The sequence below is a fragment of the Hippocampus comes genome, unplaced genomic scaffold (assembly GCF_001891065.2).
Source record: "Hippocampus comes isolate QL1 unplaced genomic scaffold, H_comes_QL1_v1.1 scaffold261, whole genome shotgun sequence".
Taxonomy (NCBI): domain Eukaryota; kingdom Metazoa; phylum Chordata; class Actinopteri; order Syngnathiformes; family Syngnathidae; genus Hippocampus; species Hippocampus comes.
In genome coordinates this window covers 7,217,375-7,243,549 of record NW_017805824.1, presented here as the reverse complement: position 1 = coordinate 7,243,549, position 26,175 = coordinate 7,217,375, and the positions used below count along the sequence as shown (strand labels likewise).

The 26,175-nt window shown below is 42.9% G+C and overlaps 1 protein-coding gene across 9 annotated transcripts in view; it reads left to right on the top strand.

The window, feature by feature from the left end:
- The window catches only part of myo9aa (myosin IXAa), a 96,849-nt gene that overhangs the window by 60,427 nt on the left and 10,247 nt on the right, over window positions 1-26,175 (top strand). For 5 of the 9 annotated variants that reach the window (XM_019886663.1, XM_019886659.1, XM_019886662.1 and 2 more), the window contains 19 exons: window positions 687-813; window positions 1,715-1,804; window positions 3,602-3,718; window positions 3,957-4,091; window positions 4,674-4,795; window positions 5,762-5,903; window positions 6,909-7,104; window positions 8,295-8,414; window positions 9,762-9,806; window positions 10,270-10,345; window positions 11,762-11,902; window positions 12,422-12,461; window positions 12,550-12,672; window positions 14,297-14,377; window positions 14,578-14,688; window positions 20,902-21,024; window positions 21,637-21,786; window positions 22,569-22,879; window positions 23,634-25,340. In XM_019886663.1, the coding sequence (XP_019742222.1) occupies window positions 687-813; window positions 1,715-1,804; window positions 3,602-3,718; window positions 3,957-4,091; window positions 4,674-4,795; window positions 5,762-5,903; window positions 6,909-7,104; window positions 8,295-8,414; window positions 9,762-9,806; window positions 10,270-10,345; window positions 11,762-11,902; window positions 12,422-12,461; window positions 12,550-12,672; window positions 14,297-14,377; window positions 14,578-14,688; window positions 20,902-21,024; window positions 21,637-21,786; window positions 22,569-22,879; window positions 23,634-25,340 (3,957 nt within the window). The remainder of the gene's footprint in view (window positions 1-686; window positions 814-1,714; window positions 1,805-3,601; window positions 3,719-3,956; window positions 4,092-4,673; window positions 4,796-5,761; window positions 5,904-6,908; window positions 7,105-8,294; window positions 8,415-9,761; window positions 9,807-10,269; window positions 10,346-11,761; window positions 11,903-12,421; window positions 12,462-12,549; window positions 12,673-14,296; window positions 14,378-14,577; window positions 14,689-20,901; window positions 21,025-21,636; window positions 21,787-22,568; window positions 22,880-23,633; window positions 25,341-26,175) is intronic. The other 4 variants (XM_019886664.1, XM_019886658.1, XM_019886660.1 and 1 more) reach the window with 3 other exon arrangements.

Here is a 26,175-nt window from a genome sequence, read left to right as displayed (position 1 = left end):
GCACTTTCACAGCACACTTGGTGCTCCTTTTGAGGTCTTAGTGTATGTTTAGGCCGGGAAACGCCACTCCCTGTTGGGCAAAGCTTACAGACTGAATAGTCGTCAAGGTCTTCTGTTTTTTGGACTACGCCGCGGAAAAAGAAGTCTTGCGTTGTCAACACGATAGTCCAGTAGGCTTTACAATGTTCCATAAACTGATGATGAAGACACAAATCCACATTCCCTTTGGCCACAGTTATACAGTTTTAAAGTTGTTTACATGAATTTTGTGAAACAAATAAAGATATAGGACACACATTCTTTTTTTACCCTGAAATATGTTTGGTAGACCCCTGATGCAACCACAGAATTTTAGTTATTTTTACTTCCACTCTCAAAAAAATTAAAATAAACATGAAATTGTAATTAAAAAGTCCCATTAATGTTGGAAGAAGTTTTGATTTTTTTTTTTTTTTTTTTTTTAATCCCACAAACAATTTTATCAACACTGCATCTGTACAAAGTACAGAAATGTTTTTTTTTTCTCCCTGGAAGTTGTAGTCTAGTTCAGGGAAAAAACATTTTTTGAAATAGTTTTTAACTTTATGTATCCTTAGCGTGTACTGGTCTAGTTTTTTTTCCCCCCATAATCAATGCAACTGACATTGTACAGTACATACCCATTTTTATTTCAACTTTTCTTTTAGGATCTTCTCTTTGCTATCTGCCATCCTCCACCTGGGCAACATTCGCTACAAGAGAAAAACCTACCGAGATGACTCTATTGACATCTGTAACCCAGAGGTGCTGCCTGTGGTTTCGGAACTCCTGCAGGTACTCCTCGATCATGCTGTGCTGAAAAGCTAAACACCGAAAAGTGTTTCCACATTTACTCTTGTGAACGTCTGCTCTGGCTAATCAGCACGGATACTGAGGAAGTGGAATTAAAATCTGCAGCATGGGTTTGTGTCAAAAGTCAAAAAGGTCCAAAGTAAACAATTACAAGAATTGCTTATCATCGCGCTAAGATTTAAAGATGATGCTGAACGCAATTGGAGCAAGATGGCTTTCTTCATTACTTTTTGTTTTGGAAAAGATGGAGTCTCACTGTCAACAGTGCTGTGAGTCTTTGTGAGAGTCACCATTTAGGCATGCATAATACGGTTTGGTCATTTTTGTGAAGCGATGTAAGTGGTATCATCTGTGGCTCTCAGTTGCAGTGCTGGCCAGATGCAATGGTAATCCTTCATTGCTCATTAAATCATTCACTTGCTGTTACTTTCGACCTAAAGTTTATTTCATTTTCTGGCAGGGTACAGTAGTTAGTGATTACGTGTGGGAGCCCTATGAACCTTATGATTGAGACTGATTTTTGCTCAGTGACGAGAACCACGCCCCGATTGTGATTTGGACAGGAGGCAACTATTGTTTGTGGATAATTAGAGAATGGAGTTCTTATTTGGGTTAAACGTGGCTGCCCAACTTTATTGAAAGTATTCAATTCATTTTGTCTCCTGACAAGCTTCCATACCCGCAGTACTGTTTGCAGGCATTTGCTGTACAGTGATACTGAATGCAAAGATTGTCATCCTGCACCGAAATAAACCCGGATAAATGTTGGCATTCAATACAATAAACAAATCAAAACATAATCTCTGTGATGAGGATGGATTTATTCTTGCACTTTGTGGCTTCAAGCAGATGGAATGATTATATCTGCTCATGTCACGGTCAGGTCAAAGAAGAAATGCTGATTGAAGCTCTGACAACACGGAAGACCATTACTGTGGGCGAAAAGCTGATTGTCCCCTACAAACTGGCAGAGGTGAGGATTCCTCAAGTGGTATCAACCATAAATATGCATTATAGTCAGTCAGGTATGTACAGAATGTACAGATGACTTGATTGTGGTTGAGCGCAAAATGACTGTCTTGGTGTGCAGTGTGTCTGGGGGCGCGTTGCCAACTCAATAACTCGGCTCTCGAGCCTGACCTGGACATGTTTACAGGACAACTTGGACCCATAGCAGATCTCCTCTTGCACTCTTAATCCTGCTCCGCCAGTCTGTGGCCGCACATGAAAAACCACGCACGCACGCACGCACACACACACACACACGCGCGCGCGCGCACGCTTTCACACACCCACAGTCTGTTAGTGTGTTTAGAGACGGAAAGACTTTTCAAGCCCCTGCATGGTTTTCATTGGGAACCTTGCTTGGAAAACAAACAAAAGTCATGGTCTGCAGATGAGAGCCATCTGAATGAGTCAAAGGACATACACGGCTTAACAAATTGATTAGATCACAGCCCAATGTCTGGTTTATGCGAGAGCAGCCTTACGTTTACAGCATCGGTAATTATCCAAATATTTTGTATTCATTTTTTTTTTTTTATATATACGGTACTGTACTGATGTGTATCATGTAAAATGAGTGCTTTGGCTCAATCACGGTTGTAGTAAATATGTTTAGTACTGTCCATGGATGCCTCTAGGCTCATGCAAACACACCGGCTCATGCATTCCTCACAGCATCTTCCGTTCGGTATTTGATATTTCAGGAGTGTCAGTCGCCCTTCCTTCAGCACATGCTTCAGTTTGATTTAATCAAGAGCTTGCCCCCCAAAAAATATTCTCATCCCAAAGAAAGTGTCCCAACGTTAAGGCACAATGTTGTACACATTCTTGTCAAAACGGTCACAACTTCCCAAATGTTTGGGGCCTCTTGTGATTGTTTTTGCTGCACACTGGGTGGCCTCATCATAAATACTGCTGAAGAGCGCAACAATGCGGTTTGCCTTTTAAATCAATTCATTGGCGTTAAAGCCTCAAAGAACTTCTTGAAAGGGTTTTGTCATTTGGTTCAGAGTTGTGATGTTGTTGGAATACGGAATGTTTGGAGTCGGACTTCCTCTAAATAATGAAACGCTTCTGACTGATTAAAGAGAGAGAGGGAGAGACTGTTTGTCGAGGTTTAAATTGATGTATTCCTCTTTGGAGTTTTTCGAATGACATCTTACTTGGTTGATTATTTGGGGAAAAGGGAGCTATTGCTTTCAGTCACCATTCTGAAGTTTGTTTTCTTTTTAAAGACAGACTCCTCTTCCTGACTGAAAGGTCAAAGCTTTCCATCGAAAATGTGAATTAGATTGTTTTTCCTCGATAATTTGACAAGGGGCCTTTCATGAAATAAACTCACTCTTAATCAAACCTTTGTTCACCCAAGTTTCTTGGAAACCAGTTTGCGATATTTACTTAGGTTACGTCAGTATGGAGTTCTACATAGTACACATACAATATTGAAATATTGGCATTTCATTTGGCTTTAGGCACTATTTGTCCACGCTTTCTGTTTGTGTGTTTTGATTCAAACCATTCAATGTATGTTGTCTTTCACTCTATTTGGCTCTTATTTATGTTCTTGTCAGTGGGTGTACAGTTATCCTTTGGCCAGGTGTAAGCCCCTAAAATTAAACAGAAACGAGACATAGTCATAAATAAAAACAGCTTAACTAAGCAGCTTGAAGCTGTTTAAACCCCCAAGAATCCTTAAGTGGCACCGGAGAAGCCAAGGCCTGGTACATTACTCCATCTTACTGTCTGTTTGTGTATGTACTTGCAGGCTGGTACAGTGAGAGACTCCATGGCAAAGTCGCTGTACAGTGCACTCTTTGACTGGATTGTCTTCAGGATCAACCATGCCCTGCTCAACATCAAGGACCTGGATGAACCCGCCAAGGTAGATCACTAGAGACATGCCTGCCGGCAGAACAGCACGTGATTAGTATGGGCAGAGAGTCAGGCCTGAAGTGAATCTGCTGTGATTGTTTGGCGACCAGTAGCGGGTGTATCGTCTATCCTCGCCCCAGCCTCCTCGATACAAAACAAAGGGAGGAAAAAAAAAATCTGTTTTTACAATTGATTTGATGAATCTCAGTTGTTAACTGAATCCAAACAAGCATTTTATGGTCTTGTAGATTTTGTCCATCGGAGTATTGGACATTTTTGGTTTTGAGGACTACGAGAACAACAGCTTTGAGCAGTTCTGCATCAACTTTGCCAATGAGCGGCTCCAGCACTACTTTAATCAGCACACCTTCAAACTGGAACAGGTGAGCGCACCAGACGTGAGTCACTTCTTTTTTGCATCCATGCTCCGAGCTCGAGCAGCGCCGTAAATGCTTATTTGTGGAAGTCACTCCACCCCATCGTTGGTACAGTTGCGTTAATCGTCATTTGTTGTTCATACGATGGAAGGGTGGCGAACTAATACTCTTTTGGAGTGCATGCATTAACCCCTGCAATGAACAGGGTTCACTGTATTTCCTTTTTTTTTTTTTTCATGACATTATAACATGATACAGAATGCGCAACGACTTTACCAAATCCTAATAGCTTCCACAATTTTTTTTTCTCAAACAGAAAATATTTTCTAGTAAGGGGTATCTCATATTTCCGTGAACAAGTGAAACAGACTGCAGGGATTTTCATTATTAAGCATCCACTAGATTAAATCTTTATTGACTAGAGCTCTTTCCCATGGACACAGGAAAAAATAACAGGCAAAGGGAAGCAATATTTGAAACCAAAATTGCCTGCGGGACCTTCAGGTTTTTATTTTTTTTTTTTGGTTGTTTTTTTTTTTCAAGAACAGTTTTGTTGAGAGCCGAGCGTGCTGTTTGTGTTCCCTGTAGGAGGACTACAGGGCGGAGGGCATCAGCTGGAGAACTATAGACTACATTGACAATACGGACTGCATCAATCTCATCAGCAAGAAGCCCACAGCTTTGTTCCACCTCTTGGATGAAGAGTGCAAGTGAGCCCACTGTTTAATTATTTGTGTGTTGGGGTGGAGATCACAAGCCTCACCATTAAAAAATGTGCATTAATTTGTATTTGTTAAATGCTTCAGTGCCTCGCCCCATATAAACTTCATCTTCGAGATCGAGACATTTTGGACCATCTTATGTTTCCAACTCTGTAGGAACACTTTAGGGAAGGCCGCTCTGCGTTCCTGGGTGATTGAGCCCGCTGTTTTCAAAAAGCAAGGTCCTTAAAGGAGCGGTTGGATGAGTTTAATGCGGACAAACTTGAAAGCCGTGATCTCAACTGTATGAAACATCTTTGAAGTGAATTGAAACAGACATTGTGAGTCAGGCCCATTCATCCGAGATCAGTGACGTCGGTATCATTTATTGAGCCATCTTTAGTTTTGTCTGTTGTACTGTATTGCGACCCAGCATTTGGACACTGAAGTTCCTCCAGCTTTAGAGGCCTGCAAAGCATCAGGTCGGTGGTGTTTTGATTGAGCTCAGATTTCAAAAACCCCTGGTGTCTCATTCCTTCGCTCTTCCTGTAATCTGTTGATTTTCCGCAGCGGTTCTGGCTCTTGATAAGAAAAGGGAGCAAGAGACTGTATGAGCTCCAATTGTCTTGCAATGACTGCATTGTCAGAAGATAAAATGTCTGACTGGTTAAAGATCAAATCGTTTTAACTCATCTGACACAATAGTGGTTGGAAGTAGCAGTGTCTTGTTATACTCTTTGGATGAAAGATGTTGATTTATCGATGTATTATTTTAAAATGCGATGAACATAACAGGAATGAGTTGACTGTTGCCGGTGTGTTTTTCCAAGTGTGTTTGCGACGTGGCTTTAAACACTGTTTTCTTTGCAGAACTCCTCCCTCAAGATGTTTTCATTTGGAGCGCAGATGTCAAAAGCCATTGTTGTGCCCTTTGCCAAGATTGTTGCGTGTTTAAAAACTCGTCTTTGATTTCAGCTTCCCACAAGCCACCAACCAGACGTTGTTGGATAAGTTCAAGCGGCAGCATGAGGGGAATAGGTACATCGAGTTCCCTGCTGTCATGGAGCCCGCCTTCATTATACGACACTATGCTGGCAAGGTCAAGTATGGTGTCAAGGTCAGTTTGAACCTCAGTTCCGGATTGTACTGGACATTTGTTTGAATTTCCAGAATTTTTTGACGTTCACAGACAATGAGACCGACATTTGGATCTCATTTCCTCAGATTACTTGGACGCCCTTTGCTAACAACGTTATATTCTGCCATTTGTTCATTTCAAAAGGAGGCGGCGGGTGCTATCACACTGTGGTAATCAGATTTTCTGTGTAAATCGGAACATACTCATTCTCTCTCACTAGCCTATGCCTCTAAGTGGGGAACTTTTAATGACAGGAAATGCTAAGCTAAAAAACACTGGGGGCCATAGATAGTAAATGTTAAAATGTAAAACAGAAGTTAGAACAATTCCATACCTTTACTCCTGAGGTTTCCTCGCACCCTTGAAGGGGAAAACTGAGGTCATCATGTGTAACCACGAAACGTCGACTGCTGGGACCATCACTAAGCGAGCGCCCAGTGTATAGTATGAATTAAACGGTTCATACTGACCTTTGAAGGTCTTTTTATATGGGCCCTGGAAATCACCCTTATTTATTCTAAATGAGCAGAAACAACACCTTGGGATTTATTAACTAAACCATAAGATAATTAACCACTAACAAACAAACAAAATGAAGATAACAGTACAGGAACAGGGGCTGGAGGTGTGCTCCATTACTGGCTGTCAGTCAAGAGCAGCAATTAAAATTAGCGGCAACTCAATAGACCACACATGAATGTTTGGTGTAAGAGCCTGATATGGAGAAATGGTACTCAGGATTAGTCAATGATGGACAGTGTGCAAGATTGTCGAGCACAAAATAAAGCCGGAAAGAACCTGCTTTTCACAAACAAATCTAGCTGGAAATGTTTTTAACTGTAGCGTCCATCTGTTTGTGTCATTTCTCCAGTTGCTCATTTGTTAGTATTAATCCATTATTGTGACCTCCTCTGAAATACTCCCGATTTTGATTTGAAGATGTGGTGTGGCAAGCATTTGTCTCTCTCTGGGTCTTCCACACAGGATTTCAGAGAGAAGAACACAGACCATATGCGACCAGACATTGTGGCGCTACTGAAGAGCAGCAAGAATGCCTTCATCTGCAGTCTGATTGGCATCGATCCGTCAGCCACCTTCCGCTGGGCGGTACTCCGGTCTTACTTCAGGGCCGTGGTGGCTTTCAGAGAGGCTGGGAAGAGACACACCCCAAGGAGGGCTGGTGAGTGCAAAAAAAAAAAAAAGTTCTCTCACAGGTGGATATACCTTTTGTTTGGCACAATTAAAGCCCCGTTTTGAGTATACAGTAAAAAATCAGGCAACCTATTTGATGCGAGTGATATTGTCCAAAAATGAATTTTTTTAAAATCCATGTACTGTAAAGGGGAATTCATTTTGAAGTGTAGAGATTTAAACAAGTATTGGAATGGTTATGTGTTATCACCCAATCGAAGAGTATCCTCTTGAGCTCTGTTTATGAACCTTTGTCAGCAAACTAATGTATGTTGTAAGATGAGAAAGTGATTTAAAGCCATCAAATGGCAAACATACCGCCCATAGTTCTGTCCCGTTTGTTCATTGTTGGTGGCTTTTGCTACATCATGACATATTTTATGCTTTTTCAACTGCTGTTCCTTAGTTTCCGTGCTGTGTTCTCTCATCATATGGCTGACATGTCTTTTTTTTCCCTACGGCTCTTTCTCCTTCTCCAATCTTTCCGCCAACACGAATGCCGCTTTTTTACACTATCGCTGTATTTGCTGTGTGACAGAACATGTCATGCGTTATACATTTGAAAAGGCGGCTGTTTTTCCCAGGAAATACATAGCAAATAAATAGCAGTATTTGCCTTTGCTTCAAAGGAAGCTCCACTCAAGCAACACACTTTTGATATTGAAATTGAACTTTTCTTTCTTTGCTTGCCACAGCAGCAGATCGTGATATCATTTTCATTCGAAATCTGAGATGTTGGCAAGATGGTCTATACAGTGCATGTGAATTTAAACACAAGACCCCCCCCCCCCCACACACACACACACAAACACACAGACATGCATCCACACACACTACGTATGCAAATTAGGGCCACTACTTCTTATAATTAACATGACTTCAAGCAAAGGGTTATTCTTCTTCGAACATGTTGAAACTATGAAAGGGAGAACGCCGTGGCTCGCAACACCTAATGCATAGAATACATGTTGAGTAATGGCAATCAAATCATGCATCCATCAAATGCAATCTCCAATGTCCCAACGTCTTGCGATGTCTGTTTCTCTGCGGTAGACAGCTGCATCTCTTTTTTTCCCTTCACTGTCTAATCTTTCAATTTTCTCTCCTTTCCCTGTGTTGTATGTCCATGTGTTTCTTTCTCCCCTTGTTTCTCTTCTCATCTTGTTTTGCTTCTCCAAGGGCATGATGACGCTGCTCCCTGTGCAGTTTTGAACAGTGTGGATAGCTTTAGCTTTCTGCAGCACCCTGTGCATCAGAGAAGCTTAGAGATCCTGCAGAGATGCAAAGAGGAGAAGCACAGTAAGGCTGCCAAAGAAAAGAACTCCTCCTCCTCTACCTGTCAGCCCACAGACCGCTGGGAAACTCAGGATCAGGGATGAGGCCAACCAACATCAACATAACTGCACTGCGCTGCAGCTCGAATCAAACCAAGAGAGATCAGAACCGTGGCACTCAAATTTAAGACAACAATTCACAGGCTTTATTGACTGCGATGTGATTCTTGTCTCCAGCGCTTGGTTTTCTGTTATCAGTCTAGATGCTTGTTGGTCTCCTCTCTCTCTCTGTCTACCCTCTTCCCTCTTGCATTACAATAGCCGAACGCTTTGTTTTGTAGCCTTTTTTCACAAGCATGCCACGTCACTAAAATGTGAGTCGAGGGCCAGCAAAGAAATGCATGTTGCTGTTGCTTTGTCGAGACGAATTACAGCTGCTAGGCAACCATCACTGCTGCTCCCGTGTCCACTTTTGACCTTTATTGTCCTCGAGGGCAGTTGCTTGTCCATCACAGCGCACAGAAATGTTGCCGTGTTGCACAGCTACCCATGCCGGTGATGGTGAGTCATGACTGATGGGTTGCATCGCAGAAACCCAACAGCCACAACATTATGACCACTTGCACAGTGACGTATCATGATATCCAATGCAAGAGCTTAATCCAATATTCTGCCTGAACCGAGATAATAGAGGGAAGCCACATTTGACGGCAGCACCGACACAAATTAAATGATCCGAATGGCCCACAAACGACAGTTTGATCAGTGGTGTAAGAATACGACGTCATGTGACAAAAGGCAACGCGACCAGTTGTTTATTTAGTCGAATTACGCTTCATCAACTGGGCTAGCAAAGGTTAGCGATCATCGAGGGCATGTTCTGATCAAATTTCGGTTTACTGCTCTAGGAACAGAACTTTATCGGTGGCCGACACCCCCCTGTAATTTTCGATATTGATCAAGACGATCAGAGTTATAAGCTGTCTCATATTTCTTATTCTGTCATTTAACTAAATGAGGTAACCACAAGTTTAGACATAACTGTCATTATGCAGTACAGTTCTGCACAGTGCTACAACACTGCCAACTTGAACCACAAAAAAAAAAAAATCTTCAATGAATACATCTATGACAGTGTCAGTTATTATCTTCATAAAAGCCGTAATATTTGATTCAGCTCTTGTAAGAGATATCATATTATATTCGTTCAGTTGGTCGGTGTATGTGTGTATTCCTGCTGCTTTTGTTCTTCCCTACAGTGGGTGCTTTACACATAGACCCCCAGGGTTTTTTCACATGCCACTTTTGTGGGTCTTTTTTTCATGATGCTCAAATGTATATCTTTGTGTTTTTGTTTTGTGCTGTCCCGCAGCTCCCGATGAGAGTGAAAATGTACAAATTGATGAGACTGAAAACGGTATACAGTGCTGCCATGAGCCATTTGATAAATCGATCTCTTTTCTAGTTAGGCTAACACGCTATTAGATGTTGAATTTCTCATCACAATTATTACCAATACAAAGCTTCCTTTAGAAACTGCAGGCCTATCGCCGCTCTGCCATCACACTTTTTAGCATTAGGGCCGCAGTATTACGTACTACCTGAGAGCACAATGCTGCTTTGAGTATGTCATTGTAAAAGAGCAAAACGAAAGCATTGTGACTAAACACCCTCTTCTATAATTTGACACTAACAAGAGTAACTAATTTTAACCCTCACAGACCTTTATTTCTGAAATAAAACACTTACCCTGAAGAGGCCCATAACATACACTGCAATAACACCGAAGTCTTGTTCTTTTTGACTTTCGAATGATTTAGAGTTTAGATTTGGAATGAAAGTCGCGCGATGTTTACACACTGCTGTCTGTTGGTGAACAGGTGTGAGCAGAAGGACTCCACGTCCACCGTTGTCAGACCATCAGGGGAGCAACACCATCTATGAAAAATATCCACGGTAAGGGTCTGACCATGAATTATGTTTTCTGTTGCATTTGGCATGTTTCTAATCTGAACCCTTTAAGATAAGATAACCTTTATTTGTGCCGCACTGGGGAAATATGCACCCTGTAACCTGATAACATGGTAAGCTGTCCACTGTAGTAACCGCTGTCCCCGAAAGGGTTAAAAAAAATCTATTACATTTGCTGTTTGACAAAAACAAAAAAAAACAACGCAAAAGAAACAAAAGAACCCAAAGCAAAACAAACAAAAAAAGAAAGCAAAACAAAAAAAAAACCCAACATGTAAACCATGGAAAGAAGTGTAAAACCCGAAGAAAAGGTACAATAATACTCCTACATTTTAATTCATAAGTTCACATACATTTGTCCGCACCGTGGATTTTCATGGTTATTTAAAATACAGATGGTACAATACATCTGAGAGAGGCTCCATAAATATGATTCTTCTCCATATTTCATAAACAGGGCTATCCTTTATGAAGGATTTTTTTTTTTTTTTTTTGGTATGTGATCACACTTGTGATCTGTTACGATGAAGAGACGCATTATCCGTGCTTTGGCCCCCAGTGGCGGCTGTCACACTGTCCCACTGAAACTCTGAACTATCACTTGTCTAATTAGCTGTGGACCATCAGATTAGCGGTTCACGGCTCATGACCGGTAGTACAACCCGCCCAAGTCTGCTTTTGTTAGACACAGTCGGGGGGGGTGTTAAATCCCTCCTTAATTTAATTTGCGACTTCTGCCCACTCTTTGTGGTCTCCTTTTCTCACACTCACACGCTCTCTTCTTTCCAAATTAATTGAGCAGCTGCTTCCTCGGTGATGTAAAGTCACAGCTATGTATTGGTGAGAAATGCCTCGGGTGGGATAAATATTCAGTCCGGACAAGGTGCTTGTCAACTGGACTGCGCGGTGCACACTGCGGTGCTTAAAGGGGGGCCCTCACAGAGACCGTGGGGATAGACAAGTTAACACAAAAGCTGTATTGTGCATCACCTTTTACTCAAGCTGATGATCGACTGGGGAAAAATTTAAGTTTAAGATTTTAGGGCAGGGGTGATCAGATGATTTGTGGCTCTTCTCTTTTGGATATTGCAGTGTGTAGTTATACTGTAAAGAATACCGAAACCACACAAGTTCTTAGAACTCAAATGTCATTTTCTGCATAGGAGACGTGGGCCATTTTGAATTCTGCAACAGGTCTGAATATGAACATGCAGGCTGCTAGTTTGCAGGTCGTCAAATCACATTCAGTGTTGACAGCTCTGGGTTTGTGGATAAATTGTTGTGCCCTTTCCATTGCCAGCAAAAAGAGACACAAAGTAACTCCAGTAAAAAGTATTCACACCAAGAAAGAATAAATAAATTGCTAAATGTGAGACAACTTTGGTTGGTGCTTTATGATAGAAATTCGCCGGCCCTTATGTGGAACGGGCGTGTGGGTCGACAGAGCCGCTTATCATCCAGCAGCTCCACCACAGACGAAGATGGCATCTTTGTCAATTCTGCCAGCAGCAAGCTTCTGGAGCGAGCCCATGACATTCTCATGTGAGTGCCCTCTCCTTTTTGGGGATGAACCGGATGAATTTTTTAAAAAACTGTCTATATTTGAAGGACCATTTCACTTCCTAGTGCAACACGGCAGACGCGTGTCTGCCTCACCATTCCGAGATTCGAGGTTCTCGGCTCTGGCCTGCCTGCGTCGAGTTTTTCTGCTCTCTGCTTGTGTGGGATTTCTCCGGCTTCTCCGGATTTCTACAGCATTGCAAAAACAAGCATGCTAGCTAAATTAAAGACTCCAAATTGTCCAAAGTTGGGAATTTAAGTGTGTTTGTCGGTATGTGCCCTGCGATTGGCTGGCGACAAATCCAGGGTCTCCTCCATCTCTTGCCCAAAGCCAGCTGACATAGACACGACCTGACCTGTCACCCTTTTGATGACAAGTGGTCTCGAAAATGGATGAATTTTACATTATAAACACATTGAAATTTACCTGTTGATTTCAATGAAAGTAACTGAAAAGACGACACCTGACAGATTTTCTTTGGATCCCTTATGATTTTCTAGGAGGAACAAAAACTACAAAGCCAAGCCAGCTCTTCCAAAGGTAAGCTGAACATTTTTTTTGGACCTATATCATATGTGCCGTTATGGAATGTTCATGGACAGTGTTTTGCCTTGATTGCCACTCGCAGCACTTATTGAATGTCAAGTCACTGAAGTACCTCAGCAACCTGACGCTTCATGACCGCATCACCAAGTCGCTCCTTCACCTTCACAAGAAGAAGAAACCACCCAGTATCAGTGCACAATTCCAGGTCAGACAGACACGCACGTACGCCAAAAGCTTAAGCTTAAAGTGCAGTTTTTCAAAACTGATGTTTCACTCTCCTCACTATGAATTTGGCAAATGTGGTGCAAATCAGTTAAAGTCGGTGTAGGTAGTTCATTGTGCCTTTCACACACTCCTTAAAATCTCAGAGAAGGCATATGTGCTGAGGAGCGTTTTCGCTGGCTCCTGATGAATGAGCCCTACATGTCGGTCCCGGATTCCCTTTCAATGCATCAAGCAGAAGTTTCACTACGGAGCGTGACAACAGTGGAGAAAGTGAAAGAAGCAGAAGCAGCAGCAGCACACCAGCATCAGCATCGTCACTCAATAGCCACACGTTTGTTCAATCATTTGTTCAGGAGAACTGAGGCATTTTGTTCTCATAACCAACATTTCCAGGTTACGAACGTCACACAATGAACAAATATTGACTGGAATTGTGACTAAGTTTAGGATGGTGACTTGACAACTTCTAACAATCTATTCTAGAGTCAAACTGTCATCAATAATTAGTCGTGGTGCAGACACTGTTTGAAGTAATGTGTTAACCGTCTTAACTGAATACATTGATCCATCCATTTTCGAATTTGCGTATCCTCACGAGGATCGCAGGCATACTGGAGCCTATCCCAGCTGTCTTCGGGCAGGAGTCAGGGGACACCCTTTCTGAACTGAATGCCGGCCAATCGCAAGGCACACATAGACGAACAACCATTCACGCTCACACTCACATCTAGGGACAATTTAGAGTGTTTCATTAACCTGCCACGCATGTTTTTGGAATGTGGGAGGAAACCGGAGTATCCGGAGAAAACCCACGCAGGCACGGAGAGAACATGCAAACTCCACACAGGAAGGCCGCTGCCAGAATCGAACCCCGCACCTCTGCACTGCGAGGCGGAGGCGCTAACCAGTAGCTTACTGTGCCGCCTTAACTGAATAGTGTTTAGTTCATCTTGAAGAAACAGCAAAAATCCTCGACATGGTTACGCTTCTGAAGTTTCACTGAATTTGCTAATACTCAACAAGATATGCCCTGTAATGCATTTCCTGATGAGAGATAGACCTCTGGGTTTTTAAGTGTGAACTGAGAGTTTATCTTACTGGAAAGATTTGGTTGAATTAGCATTTGGAAAATGTCAGGGGATCCCGACTTTAAAGAGTTTCCACTGAACAGTTAAGAAAACCAAGCACAAACTGCTATTTGCTGATTTTCTGTTTTCTTTGCGAGAAATGGTTGTTGGTAGCGGTGCAATAAGAGCTGCTGGCCCGTTTGCGTGGATGACTTCACTTCCCACATCCTGTGCTGTACTGATTGCTTTAATCTCCCATGGAGGAGGCAGAGGCTGAATTCCTCTTGCAGCTGACACAAGCTCGCGCGCGCACACACACATACGGCACAAACCACGTCTTTACATTGTTTATGATTACATCGGTGTTATCTTGAAGAAGAATAGTTTAACTAGGAGATGTGGGGGAGGGGGGGAGTGTGATTCACAACTGACAAGTCCCACCTGGCGACGACTGCTAAAAGAAGCAGCAAAGTGTGACAGGTTTTATTCGGTCTGATTGTTTCATTCGATGTCTTGTGTATGTGTGCTATTCTGCAGGCCTCTCTCAATAAGCTAATGGAGACCCTGGGTCAGTCTGAGCCTTATTTTGTCAAGTGCATCCGTTCCAATGCTGAGAAGGTAAAGCAAGAGCAACTTGGACGGCAGCCACTTTGATTGTTTAGTTTTTCCCAAAGCATTTCCGTCCATATCCCTTGAAGTACTCGAGAGCTGTTGATCATTTCCTGTTCTTCTCTTTTCGCCCTCCGCCGTTTGCTGCTCCCTCTTGTGTCATTCTCCATGCGTTTCCGTTCCTCAAACTTCCACTTTCCATTTTGCAGCTGCCCTTGCGGTTCAATGACAACCTGGTGCTGAGGCAGCTGCGCTACACGGGTATGCTGGAGACTGTGCGCATCCGGCAATCAGGCTACAACGTCAAGTACAGCTTCAAGGTAACATTGCTGTCACTGTCCCACTGCAGCAACGACATGTGGACCCTCAGTTATTTAAACCCTTATCAAGTCGGAATACACTTTAAAGTGGGGTACTTCAGTCGAGCTCTCTATCATGTGCTTTGGGATGGGATGGCACAGCAGTGGAAAAACCTTTGTACGCAAGGGCCACATTATATTTTTAAAACAGACTGCTGGGTCAAGTTGTTCAGAAACGGGTTGGGGGTGGAGATAGGGTGTGGCCAGGACAGAAAGGCCAATGAAAATTTATTTATATATTTTTTGTGTGTGTGTGTGTGTATGTATGTATGTGTATATATATATATATGTGTGAATTGTTATACTAAAATAATTATTCAGTCTGATTTCTAATTATAATGTTGAATTAGTCTGATAATTAATTAACCAATTACATAATAAATCATGTGTAATGTACCAGTATACATCAAAGATTTGTTGTTCTATTTACAGTAAATCAGTTCACCAATTGTTGAATGAGATGAATGAATAAAAAAAAAAAAAAACAATAATAATAATGCTCCAGTGGGCTTGATTAAAGAGCAGAGTCAGTTGTGTGTGACCCGTGGGTCATACTTTTACCACCACTAGTAAAATCGAATCTGGCTTTCATGGTACGATGGTGGCTTGGATGCTATTTTTTATTTTTGTGACTAGTGTGAGGACATAGTGGTGTGACCTGCCATTGAACTCAGAGAGCAATGTGATCCAATTAACGACATAAAGCATTTTGTGTTCTTTCATCTTGGTTTGTGGCTGTTTTATTTCAAGAGGACAAGCTGTGTTTTGTTAAAGCCTTGTTAAATCTTTATGAAAGCCATGATTCTATGAGTGGAAGTGTGACCAGTGGTGTATTTTAATACACTACTTTACATTGCCGAAAAATGTGCAATACTGAACTGAACTGAACCCAACAGTGGGAACGAGGCTTTAAAAGAGTACAGTATATATTCAGAAAGACGACTCGACTCCCCATTCCCCTGCCACAGAAAACATTATTCATCTGTTCCACAAGCTAAGTGGTGAACAATGTGACTAGTTTATGTTGAAAATTGATGGTTATCTGTGGTTTAGAATTGCTCTCCAGAAAGAAAACCCTCAACGGGCCAAAGTTTAGCCAGTAAACGGGGTGCATCTGTGTATCATATTAACATTTTTTTTCCCTCTCTGCAAGCATGTGCTAGCCAGAACACAGATGTACCATCAATCTGACTGTTCAAAATCCCCCAAAGCTTGAAAGATATTTGACACTCAGTTTTCCACAAGTCTCGAGTGGTGAAGTCTGATCCCCCCCAAATTTTTTTTTTGCTGATGTCGCTCAAATACAATTCACTTTCTGCCATAGAAATGTGTTAGAATGATGTCAGTCCAGCGTGTTGGTGGCTCATAGCTTTCTTTCATCTCTTGCCATTTTTTGGTTTTGGATGTAAATTTGTGTCAAAGCCTTCATAAAATGTAAAAAAGGAATAGGCTTCTAGGCTTCTGACACACTCACCATGCGTAACCTGGAAATTCATGTTCAACCACCAAAGAGGTGTGATTAGGTGAAGAATGAGGATGGCCCTAATTTCCAGAACGTGGCGTTTTCCTGTGACAGAAATTCCTTAGAGATCCCCTTGGACGATATGAAATAAACTAGTGGATCCGGAAGTTAATCGATCCTCGCCAGGGATGTGTGTGTGTGTGTGGCTCATCTACTAGCTACTTTGAAGAGCATGTGTTGTTCCATTCACGTTTTGATGAATCCATAAAAGCAATTTAATCAGAATACGGTGCTCATGACTGAACGCTTGATGGATTAATGTGATATGAAGTCGATTTTCACATATACAGACGTCGGGCAGTCGGTGAGCGTATATGGGCCAGGTGTGAGCCACGCCACCAACCCTTCACCTCGTCAACGCGAGTCAGCCGGTGACAAGTCATCCCGCCCTCAGCAACTATGAAATGACTCTCAACGTGCAATATGATAGTTCACCTTTGAGAGGCGCTACACCGTAGTACATCCTCTGGAGTGTGGAAGAGAAAAGATGCTTAAGTCCATGGGAGAGTACGCGCACTGACAGATTTGTCCGGGACTGCTCTCATTCCAAGGTCGCTCCGCCCAGAGTATGTACATTTCATGACGGGGCTTAAGTCACACACCCAAGTAGATGGGAGAATCTGTAAAGTCAAAAAAAAATATGCAGCAGTGCGCCTTTTCCGACTTAAGCATATTGGAGAATATGCCCCTGAGCCACTGTGTCAATGTATCGTAATATTTTAGATCTTGTCAAAGTGTAGTTAGTGAGGTTTGAGCTGTCAGTTGTCTAAGTAGCTAAACAATCACTGTTTGCTAATTAGTGTCATCAATCAAAGTTAGGATAGGAAAAGGTGTCATTATTATTGAACTTAGCTCGATAATAGCTCCCAATACAGATCCAGGCAACAAGAAGAAGTGTGTTCATTTCAAGATACACATCTTCTGTCACTCACTGTGCTATCACCTTAGGTTGGTTGCGGTCCACCGGTGTTTGTAAAGCAGATTTTTGGGTTGTAATAGGAGGGGCATTTTAGAAATATGGTGTGCTATTTGCTGATTTTGTACACTACTCTACATTTACTGGACACTTCATAGGGTCCACCTAAATTCAATCAGCGCATCAGAAACACGAAGAAAGGTTCGTTTAGTGACTTTCAACAGGGTGCGGTTCAGACAGGCATGTGAGACACTTTGGATCAGTTTTAATTATACATCTATCTATCTGCAGGGTTTACAAAAACTAAAGCAAAAAGGCAGCATTTCAATTTCCCTGGCAAACGTGCCTTGATTGGTGACAGAGGTTGGTGGCGAACTGATTTGAGCTAAGAGTAATGCAGTAATATTTAAAATATCAACTCAACTTGGAACCAAAGTATACAAAGGAGCATCTTTAAACTTTCAACTCGGCACCTTGAAGAAACACCTTCCATTATGATGTACTGCCGTTGAAAGTTAAGCAGTTTAAACTGCAGTGCATCATCATGAAACAACAGTTTGAAGATTGTTCTGAGCTGAGTATATTGAATGTGATTAGATGTGTGTCAGAGTTATACCCGGACAAGTTTAAACAGAACAACTCGACTCAGGGAAGGTTGTTGGTGCAGTCCGACGGCAGTGGATCTCTCAGAGCGAAAGGCGGGCAGTTGCTCCGCGATCACACTCGGTGCTCCTCATCGGACTTTTATTGTTTACATTTGCAAAATACAAGAAAGACACTGCCCCTGATATTTGCATACCACACCCCCAGTCCGGCCCCTCGGTCGGCGATGTGATTAGCTTTTGTCAAGCTTTGAACCACAGATACTTTAACACCGTCTCCCACGAATAAACAAATCGCAGACTTCGCAGATGATAAATGGTCGCCTGGGCCACGACCAGTTCCCAGACGGTCCTTTGATGTCCTAAAACACTTCGTTCCTAAACTGTTGACTGAGTCTAGCCTCCTTCTATCTGTTCGCACTCTTGCAGTAATGTGATTACTATGGATTCAAAGAGCCTCCTCCCGAGACGGCCGACACCCTCGCGCGCAGACATTTGGGGGCGCTAAATACACAACACGTCTAGACAGGCCCATATTGAATGGAACTTTAAACGTGATATCATTCTGTTCGTAGATTCCTCTAACAATGTGTTATGGAGGTGGACCCGATTTTGTGGATGGTAGTGTACTGTACATAATTACCATAACTTCGTTGGGTGAGGTGAGTGAGACTCATGAAAGTACGCTTTATGATGAGGTTACTAAAGGGGTGTTCACACGGCACACATTTGCATCGTTGCTGCACAAATGTATTTTGTTGCGACATATCTTACACCGGTGTAGCGTGCACACGTATGAAGCTGCTTACTAAAGAGAAGCGTGTTAACCGCGGTGCAGCCCCATTTGCATTCACACGACAGTTTCTGCGGCCGTGCAATACAGAGGCGATTGCTCTAAGACTGCAAGGGAAGCTCAGCTTCCCCTAAAATGTCCAAAAAGAAGCGATCAAATACATGTGTGTACATACAATTGTGTGTACATGTCATTGACTAAATATGCGCTAAAACGCGCTCAACTTTTGTTCCGAATCAGCTTCTTATCACTGGTTACGACGCGACTCTCTTCTCATTCATTCCCGCAGCTTCACTGTGCTTTAAACTGTGTGGACGCTGAGCGTCGACCGCGCGGACGCTGGGCGTCGAGAGAGTTCAGTGTCGGTTGTCCCTATGCATTGAAATAAGACGAGTCATTGGATAAATGCTGGTTTTGTCCCGCCCATCGGATGCTCAGCGTCTCTGGGAGTCTATGGACAGTGGGCGTTTATGGGCTGGGCGGGACGCTGAGCTTTTCTGCATGATGATTGGATGATCTCTCTGAGGCTGAATCTCTTTTGGATTGACAGCGAAATGAGCCAATCACCGATATTTTGGTGTAGGCATGGTGGGAGCATTTTTCAATTCTCATTCTGTTCTGAGTTGAACTGGAGACTTCTTCTAATTATCTGAGCGACACTCTCTTTGTTGTAAACGACTAGCGACAAATTGATCTTTTATTTCTGGTGGGTTTTATTGTAGCTGCTTGTGTTCGCAGACTGACTTATATCACCAAAGGGTCACAGATCATTTTCTTGAAGAGGAACGGAGAGTAGAATTCACGTATAAATAAACGGACACATTTTATGATGTAGGCCGAAATTGAGCTTCCCCTCCTTGACAGACCAGATTCCGCCACTGTTCTCCAGACAAATCAACGCTGTGGTCTATCAGACACCGTAAAAGGATGAGAGAGAGAAAGTGTTGCAGCTCCGAAACAAAGAGAGCTGTCGTGTTGGTTCTTTTTAAAACATACACTTTATTAGTTTGTTTAACTCAAGCAACTACAGGCACGTCCTTCTCCTTCTCCGTCTCCGTGCTTTCTGCTCGAGAGGCGTTCAATGACCGCCCCGGAAAAGGTAAATCAACGATGACTTCAATGACACTCAGAAAAACAAAATTAATGCACCAAACAGAAATTCAAGAGAGGAAATGACAAAATAAATTCTATGGGGGGTTTGTGAACACACAACAAAGGAACAAACTACACAAACAACTCCGAGACAGTCCAGTCACCTACAAAAGGAGAGATGACGGAAGTACAACAGAGCACGAAAGCAATGCATTCTACCCGTACGTAATCAACTCTTCTCACGCGTAGCGAGTCTACCCCTGTAGCATTCACACGTCCCATTTTATATCGGTGCCGCCCCGCAAACTAGCATTTACTCCGGAGTAAATTTTTAAACCACCTCTTGAGCAGGGTTAAATTTAAGCTGTTTTCAGGGGCTACACCGGTATAACTTTGTACGTGTGAACGCTCTAGGGGGGGCAGCACCGGTGCTACACCGGAGTAAAAGTTGCCGTGTGAACACCCCTATAGATATCTTGAGCGTCACTGTTCATCATTTGCCAGACATTCGCCCAGACGTATTTAGCGCTGCGGTCAGCACTAATGACAAATATCCTTGGCATGATATCATTTTCACAGATTTGATCGTACCCTGACTCCTTAGGACAGAGCGTGTCCATTGTCCTCACCATTTTGCAACACTCCCCATGCTTGTAATTGTATAAACACGGCATCAGTTTCCCCATCCACCCCCAACAGCTCAGGATGCCGTGTATTGGAGCCACACAATTGAGCCTCAGTTTGAAGAGTGGGCTTGAGCATAGTTCTACCGTGATGCAAAAATGAACAGCGTAGGCGTTCTCCTGAAATTACTTCTTCCCTTGCAGCTTTTATTCAGCCTTGGGCCTTGCTCAAGTGTGGGCTTTATCAGGTGCACTCAATGTCTGTTACTTAGGTCTGTGACGTAGGCCACACAATTAATGGTTTTATGTGTTGTGTTGTATTATTTTGTCATTTCATGTTAAGTGTTCTTTTGATGGCGGCGCAGGCACCCACAGCGGCTCCTCCTGTTGTCTGTTGTCTGTTTAAGAGGGAGGAAATTTTATCTGTGCTATATGCACATACAGAACATTTGACAATAAAGTTGTACTTGGTACTTGGTAATTGTTCAAGTGTTTTATGCAAACAATCCTCAAATGAATTTTTTTCAATAACAATTTTTTTTTTTATGTAACGCTCAGACCAGAACATAACCTGATCTGTCAACCAATAAACATTTTCTTTGTTCTTTGTTTTCTGCTCTAAACAGGATTTTGTCCATCACTTCTATGTGCTGCTCCCAGAGAGCATCCGCACCACCAGAGAGGACATCCAGCACTGGTTGGACCAGCTGGACCTGGAAACAGATGGGTATCAAGTCGGCAAGACAATGGTATCGTTGGGCCTTCCTCTCCTGTCACTCTCGTATACGAAGCTTCTTCGATAGCCTCTGTTTGTGATATGCCAATAATATTACACAGATATATGAAGCAATGGATGTCGTTCATAAGGGCGCATTAAGCTTCAGGTACGAGCAAAATATGTTGACAGAACGCTACAAGGACAGTGAAACTCAATAACGATTTATCGCTCATGCTGTCACAGCACAGCTTTTTAGGATTTGTACATACTGTATTGTACGTATGTTGCCATTGATTTAGTAAAAAGAAAATGGATAAAAAAAATGCTTTGCACATTTAATTATATGGACATGAAGGAGGGATAGCGAGGGATCAGAACTGTTACCGTGACTATGTAATGAAGGCAGTGCCCCATATTTGGTAGGGTGTGTGTCGTCAACATGGATAAGGGTCCATGTCTTCAGGAGGCTGTTTATATAATTACAAGTTCATACCTGACATTTTTGTGGCCACGTGTCAGATATCTGAAGTTTGTGTGTGCGCTTGCTCGCGACAGTTTGCAGTACTAAGGGGGAGTCTCCAACCTCTGCCTTTATTAAGCCCTTGTTACCTTACGCTAACTCTATGGTGCTCCCTCCTCTCAGGTGTTTCTGCGGGAGGCAGCGCGTCAGCAGCTGCAGGCCCAACTCCACAGTGAGGTTCTCAGGCTTATCGTTGTGCTGCAACGACAGTTTAGAGCCCAACTGGAGAGGAAACACTTTCTTAGAATGAGAGCGGCGGCAGTCTGCATCCAGGTATGCTTCCTTCTGCGTCTGCTTTGGTTGGATTCGTTACAACTTTACGTTGCCTGTATTTGTTTTCTTTTTTGTTTCTTGTTTTTTTTTTTAGTTGTGAATTGGTTATATTTGGGGAGAAAAAAAAACAATGGATTATTCCCCCCCTCCGTCTTCTAAATAAGGGAAAAGTATTTTTTCCCCCGTTTAATTTTTCTCTGCCTTCTGATTCTTTGCTATGAGAAATTTATAAAATCGCATTTCAAGAGGACTTATTTCAAAATATTGTCAAGAAAACGTTCCTTACATTATTATACCATGAGCTTTTTTGCTGTTTGCAGTTTTCTTTTTCGAAACAGACTTAGTTTGCAATCTGTTGATTTTGTATTATTTCCAAACTAAAATGTCAGTAATATACGGTATAATCTGACTGTTAACACTATCGCCACTGTCTTCTGACAAACTACGCATACAATAAATGTTTTTCTTTTGATTACCACCAAAATTATTTTGCTTTTGAGCTTTTCAGCCTCATCTTGTCATTCTGTCAATTTCCCATTCTGTAAGGAGTCCATGTTGATGTACACCATTGCCCATAGTTTCAATAATTTATTTTTTAGGCACATCATGTTATATACACTGGAAATCCCTTTTGACCTGGTGCAATGATGACATTATTTGCTAATTACTCAGATTGAACGAACTCCAAAAAGTTCATGAGCAACAGTGTATTCCATGTAAAGACAAGAACTGACATTAAAATTAAAAGGCAATAATATTCAGCGTTATTTATTTGCCAACAGAAATGGTGGCACTTGTACCGACTCATGGAAGCCGAGGAAGTGCACATTGACCAGAATGCCCATGGGAAGGCAGCGTTGTGCCTGCAGACACATTGGCGGGGGTACAGGGAGCGTCACAGGTTCAGTTTGTGGAAAGAGGCTGCGCTGGTGCTTCAGAGGGCATGGCGACTGTGGCTGTGCCAACGCTGTTCGGCAGCTCTGGTCATTCAGACGGCCTGGCGCTGTCATCGAGCAAGAGAGGCCTACTTGCGTCTCTATGCTGCTGCGGTTCACCTCCAGGCTATAATCCGAGGCCACCTTGCTCGGCAACGGTAAGACATGGAAGAGGTGTGAAACACCGATTTCATTTTCGTAGTTGTAACGCCAAGTCTGATTTGTCTGTAGTGATCGATTATCACAACAGTGTTGTGAACATTTTTTAACTTGACCGAGTTGAACATAACAATAGTTGTAACGCAAGCCGGTGGAAAGAGTAGATTGAATGTCTGCACAGTGGTCTTAGATTCTACTTGGTCAATGGTCAGCATTCAAACCGATTTCAGTGTGAGCGAGCCCTTATGCAAGCACACAAGTCAGCTCTATAATCAGCTGATCTGCTGAAAGAAAAAAAGTCATCAGCCTCTAAATCTAGACTTTAAAAAAAGTTAGCATCAGATTTCAACACAATTTTAAGTTGGCCAATTCAACAAAATGTTTTTAAATTATTGCTAATATGAAAATTGTCTTTGCGACATTTTCAACAAAGAAATAAGAGTTTACAGAAATAGCTGTCCCTTGTATTAAAGATATACGCTAAGTTAAAAAAAAAAAAACTCAAATAGTTTTATAACAAACATCTTGCTGGCTTTGTTGTGCTCACTAACATTGTTGCCATACATTTCAATAATTTATCTTTTAAAGTGTGTGTTTAAGATGTGTTTTTTTACGGTGTAGTGAAAACATTTTAAGTTAGTTGACGTTTGATTGCTATACATTGAACTGTATTCAAAATAGAATGTCAACTAAGATGGTAAAAATCACATTTTAAATGAGCTTAACCTGTTTCCATGTCCTTTCACTCATCAGGTTCAGAGAACTGACCGAACAGAAGCTCAGGGAGAGGAAGGATCAACTACAGAATGTACAGGTGAGCTTTTCACCAGAAGAGGAGACCCTTGAGGGAGTCATGGGTTTGCACCTCAGCACTTGGGAGGACAACTCCTATGAGTATCAGGAAAGGACACTCAACATCCTTGGCAGCACCGATGGAGAGTTCAAAGAGGAAAGAATGAGAGGAGAAGATGCCAGCTCACCCACATGGCACTCAGAGGCACGTCTTTCAGTCACTCCAGCCACAGTGCCGGTGCGAGACAAACTCAGAGCAACCGAAGAGCTCAGCCAGAAAGCCACCCGGGCCAAGCGAGAGAGCCGGCGGATGCGAGAGTTGGAGCAAGCCAAATTCAGCCTGGAGCTCCTCAAGGTCCGCGCGACCTGTGGTGAGAGCTCGCCCACCTCTGAGGAAAGGCGCTGGTCTGTTGAACTGGTGCCCTCCATCACCCCCCCTCTGTGTTCACCACAAGGCACACCTGACAGTCAGAGCTCCAAAGGCAGCTTTGAACTCTTGAGTATTGAGGATGCTCCCAAAGCAACAGAGGAGGTGACTGACAGCGAGGACCTCTGCTCGCCAATCGGCTCACTCGGAGCATTGTCAGAACCAAGTTTGGAGGCTTTCTCCATAAGCCCAAAGACAGAGCAACCCAACAGGGTGCCGGCTTCAGATCCTGGCAGCCATTTTCAGCAACAAACGGAACCTGCCGGCTACGCTACACATCCGTCCAAACTCGAGAACTACCTCCCGACCTTTTTCGTCCCTGCTAATGAAAGCAGCACTGTCACTCCTAGTCATCCAAATGTGCCACCTGAACAAAATGCAAAGATTGCTGTCTCGACAACTCCCACCATTCAAACTTTAAAAGAAAGGCAAGAGTCAACACGTAGGCCGGTGGTGGTGGTCATCAGTATGCAGAAAGAAAGCCCACTCAGCGAAGAGTTGAGCGAGCTGGTCCGTCCCTGTGTTGAGGTCTCTGACACGGGGTCTCAGAGGAAGACGCGAGGGCATGTTGCAGCTCTGGCGCCTCACGCACCCTGCCCTGCTTCCACTGGCCTCCTGCAGGTTGATCCGGTTGTCTTGGAGAAGCTGGTGCAGCTGAACGAGGAGAAGGAGGAGAGGCAGCGTCATCAGAAACAACAGAATGAGAGGGAAATGATGGAGCAGATAAGACAACAGAAAGAAGCATTAGAGCGTCAGCGCCTTTTCTTTTTTCAGCACGAGAGAGACTTGTTTGAGAAACAGAGAGGGGAGGCTCTGCGGAAGATACAACAGAGCCGGCAGCGTGAGCACGATGTTGGTGGAACTGCCGCCTCTAGCAAGCCACCTAGACCCAGATCTCTGCTCATTGAGGGAACGTCAGGGATAGTTCCTCACGGTAGAAGCCAGTCGGAATCGTCTGACCCTTTGGTACACTCTCCACAAAGGGAGGGTGTCCCCTGTAGTGCTGCTATTCCCCAGTTACGTCGTCCTCCACCTGCCTCTGCCCCCACGGAGAGGCATAAGGAGGGCAAGTCTGCTGCGGAGGGCTGGGCACCCAAACTCACCTTGCAGTCCAAAGATGGAACAACCAGAGTGACAGCAGCCACCAAGAAAGTGCAGCGTAGTCAGGGCTCCACAGTAAATGTGACAGCCCAGCCGGGAAACATCTTCTTCTCTCCCAAGGACAAAGTAACATTTGCTAAGTAAGTATCAACAAAATAATCTACTTTACTTGGGTCAATGCTGAGAGTTTTAACCAGAGTTACAGTCCTTAAATCATTAGTTAGAAAAAAAATAATAATCTCAGCATTACTCACTATTTGCCTGCAATATTTGGGTGATGAAAGTGTGGCAATGCAGTGCTCCGCTCATCCGTATTTCATTTCTTTTGGGCAAATATACATGTCTGAGTGAGTAAGTGTCCCAGAAAATGACACTAAATCTTTTTAATGTTGAATAATCAATTATTTATGCATCAAAAATCCTACTAGCATATGGTAGAATATAAGCTTTATAGCGCATTGACAAATGTTCAATATGCGTACCACCTGTGAGACAATGGAAGTCAAATTGGCTGTTCAGCCCCTGCCGAACAAACTGTAACCCTGCACAGACACCGTTCCCCCTTTTCTTTTCTTATGCCACAGCCAACTCCCCCCCACCTCCAAAAAAAAATGTCCTTTTTATATGTAACACCCTGTATTTTGGTTATCTTGAGAAAACCAAACTCAATCAAAATTGAACATGTTCATCTCAGTCAAGAAAGATTTTATACAACACTATTAACTTTGATTGGATTATGCGTGTGCATACATGACTAACTGCTTAAACTGATTCCTAAATTTACTTTTGGGGTGATTTGCACTACATCCCCAAGGGACTAGGAAAAGACACTGAAAAACACAACATAATTTTGCCCTATAAATGCAAACTTTACTTTCTGCAAATAGGACTGAAGTCTTGTTTTTCCGAACCAAACGGACCTCGATTATGTTATTGACATGTTTTCTTTGGGGCTCCCTCTCGAGCCAGAGAAGA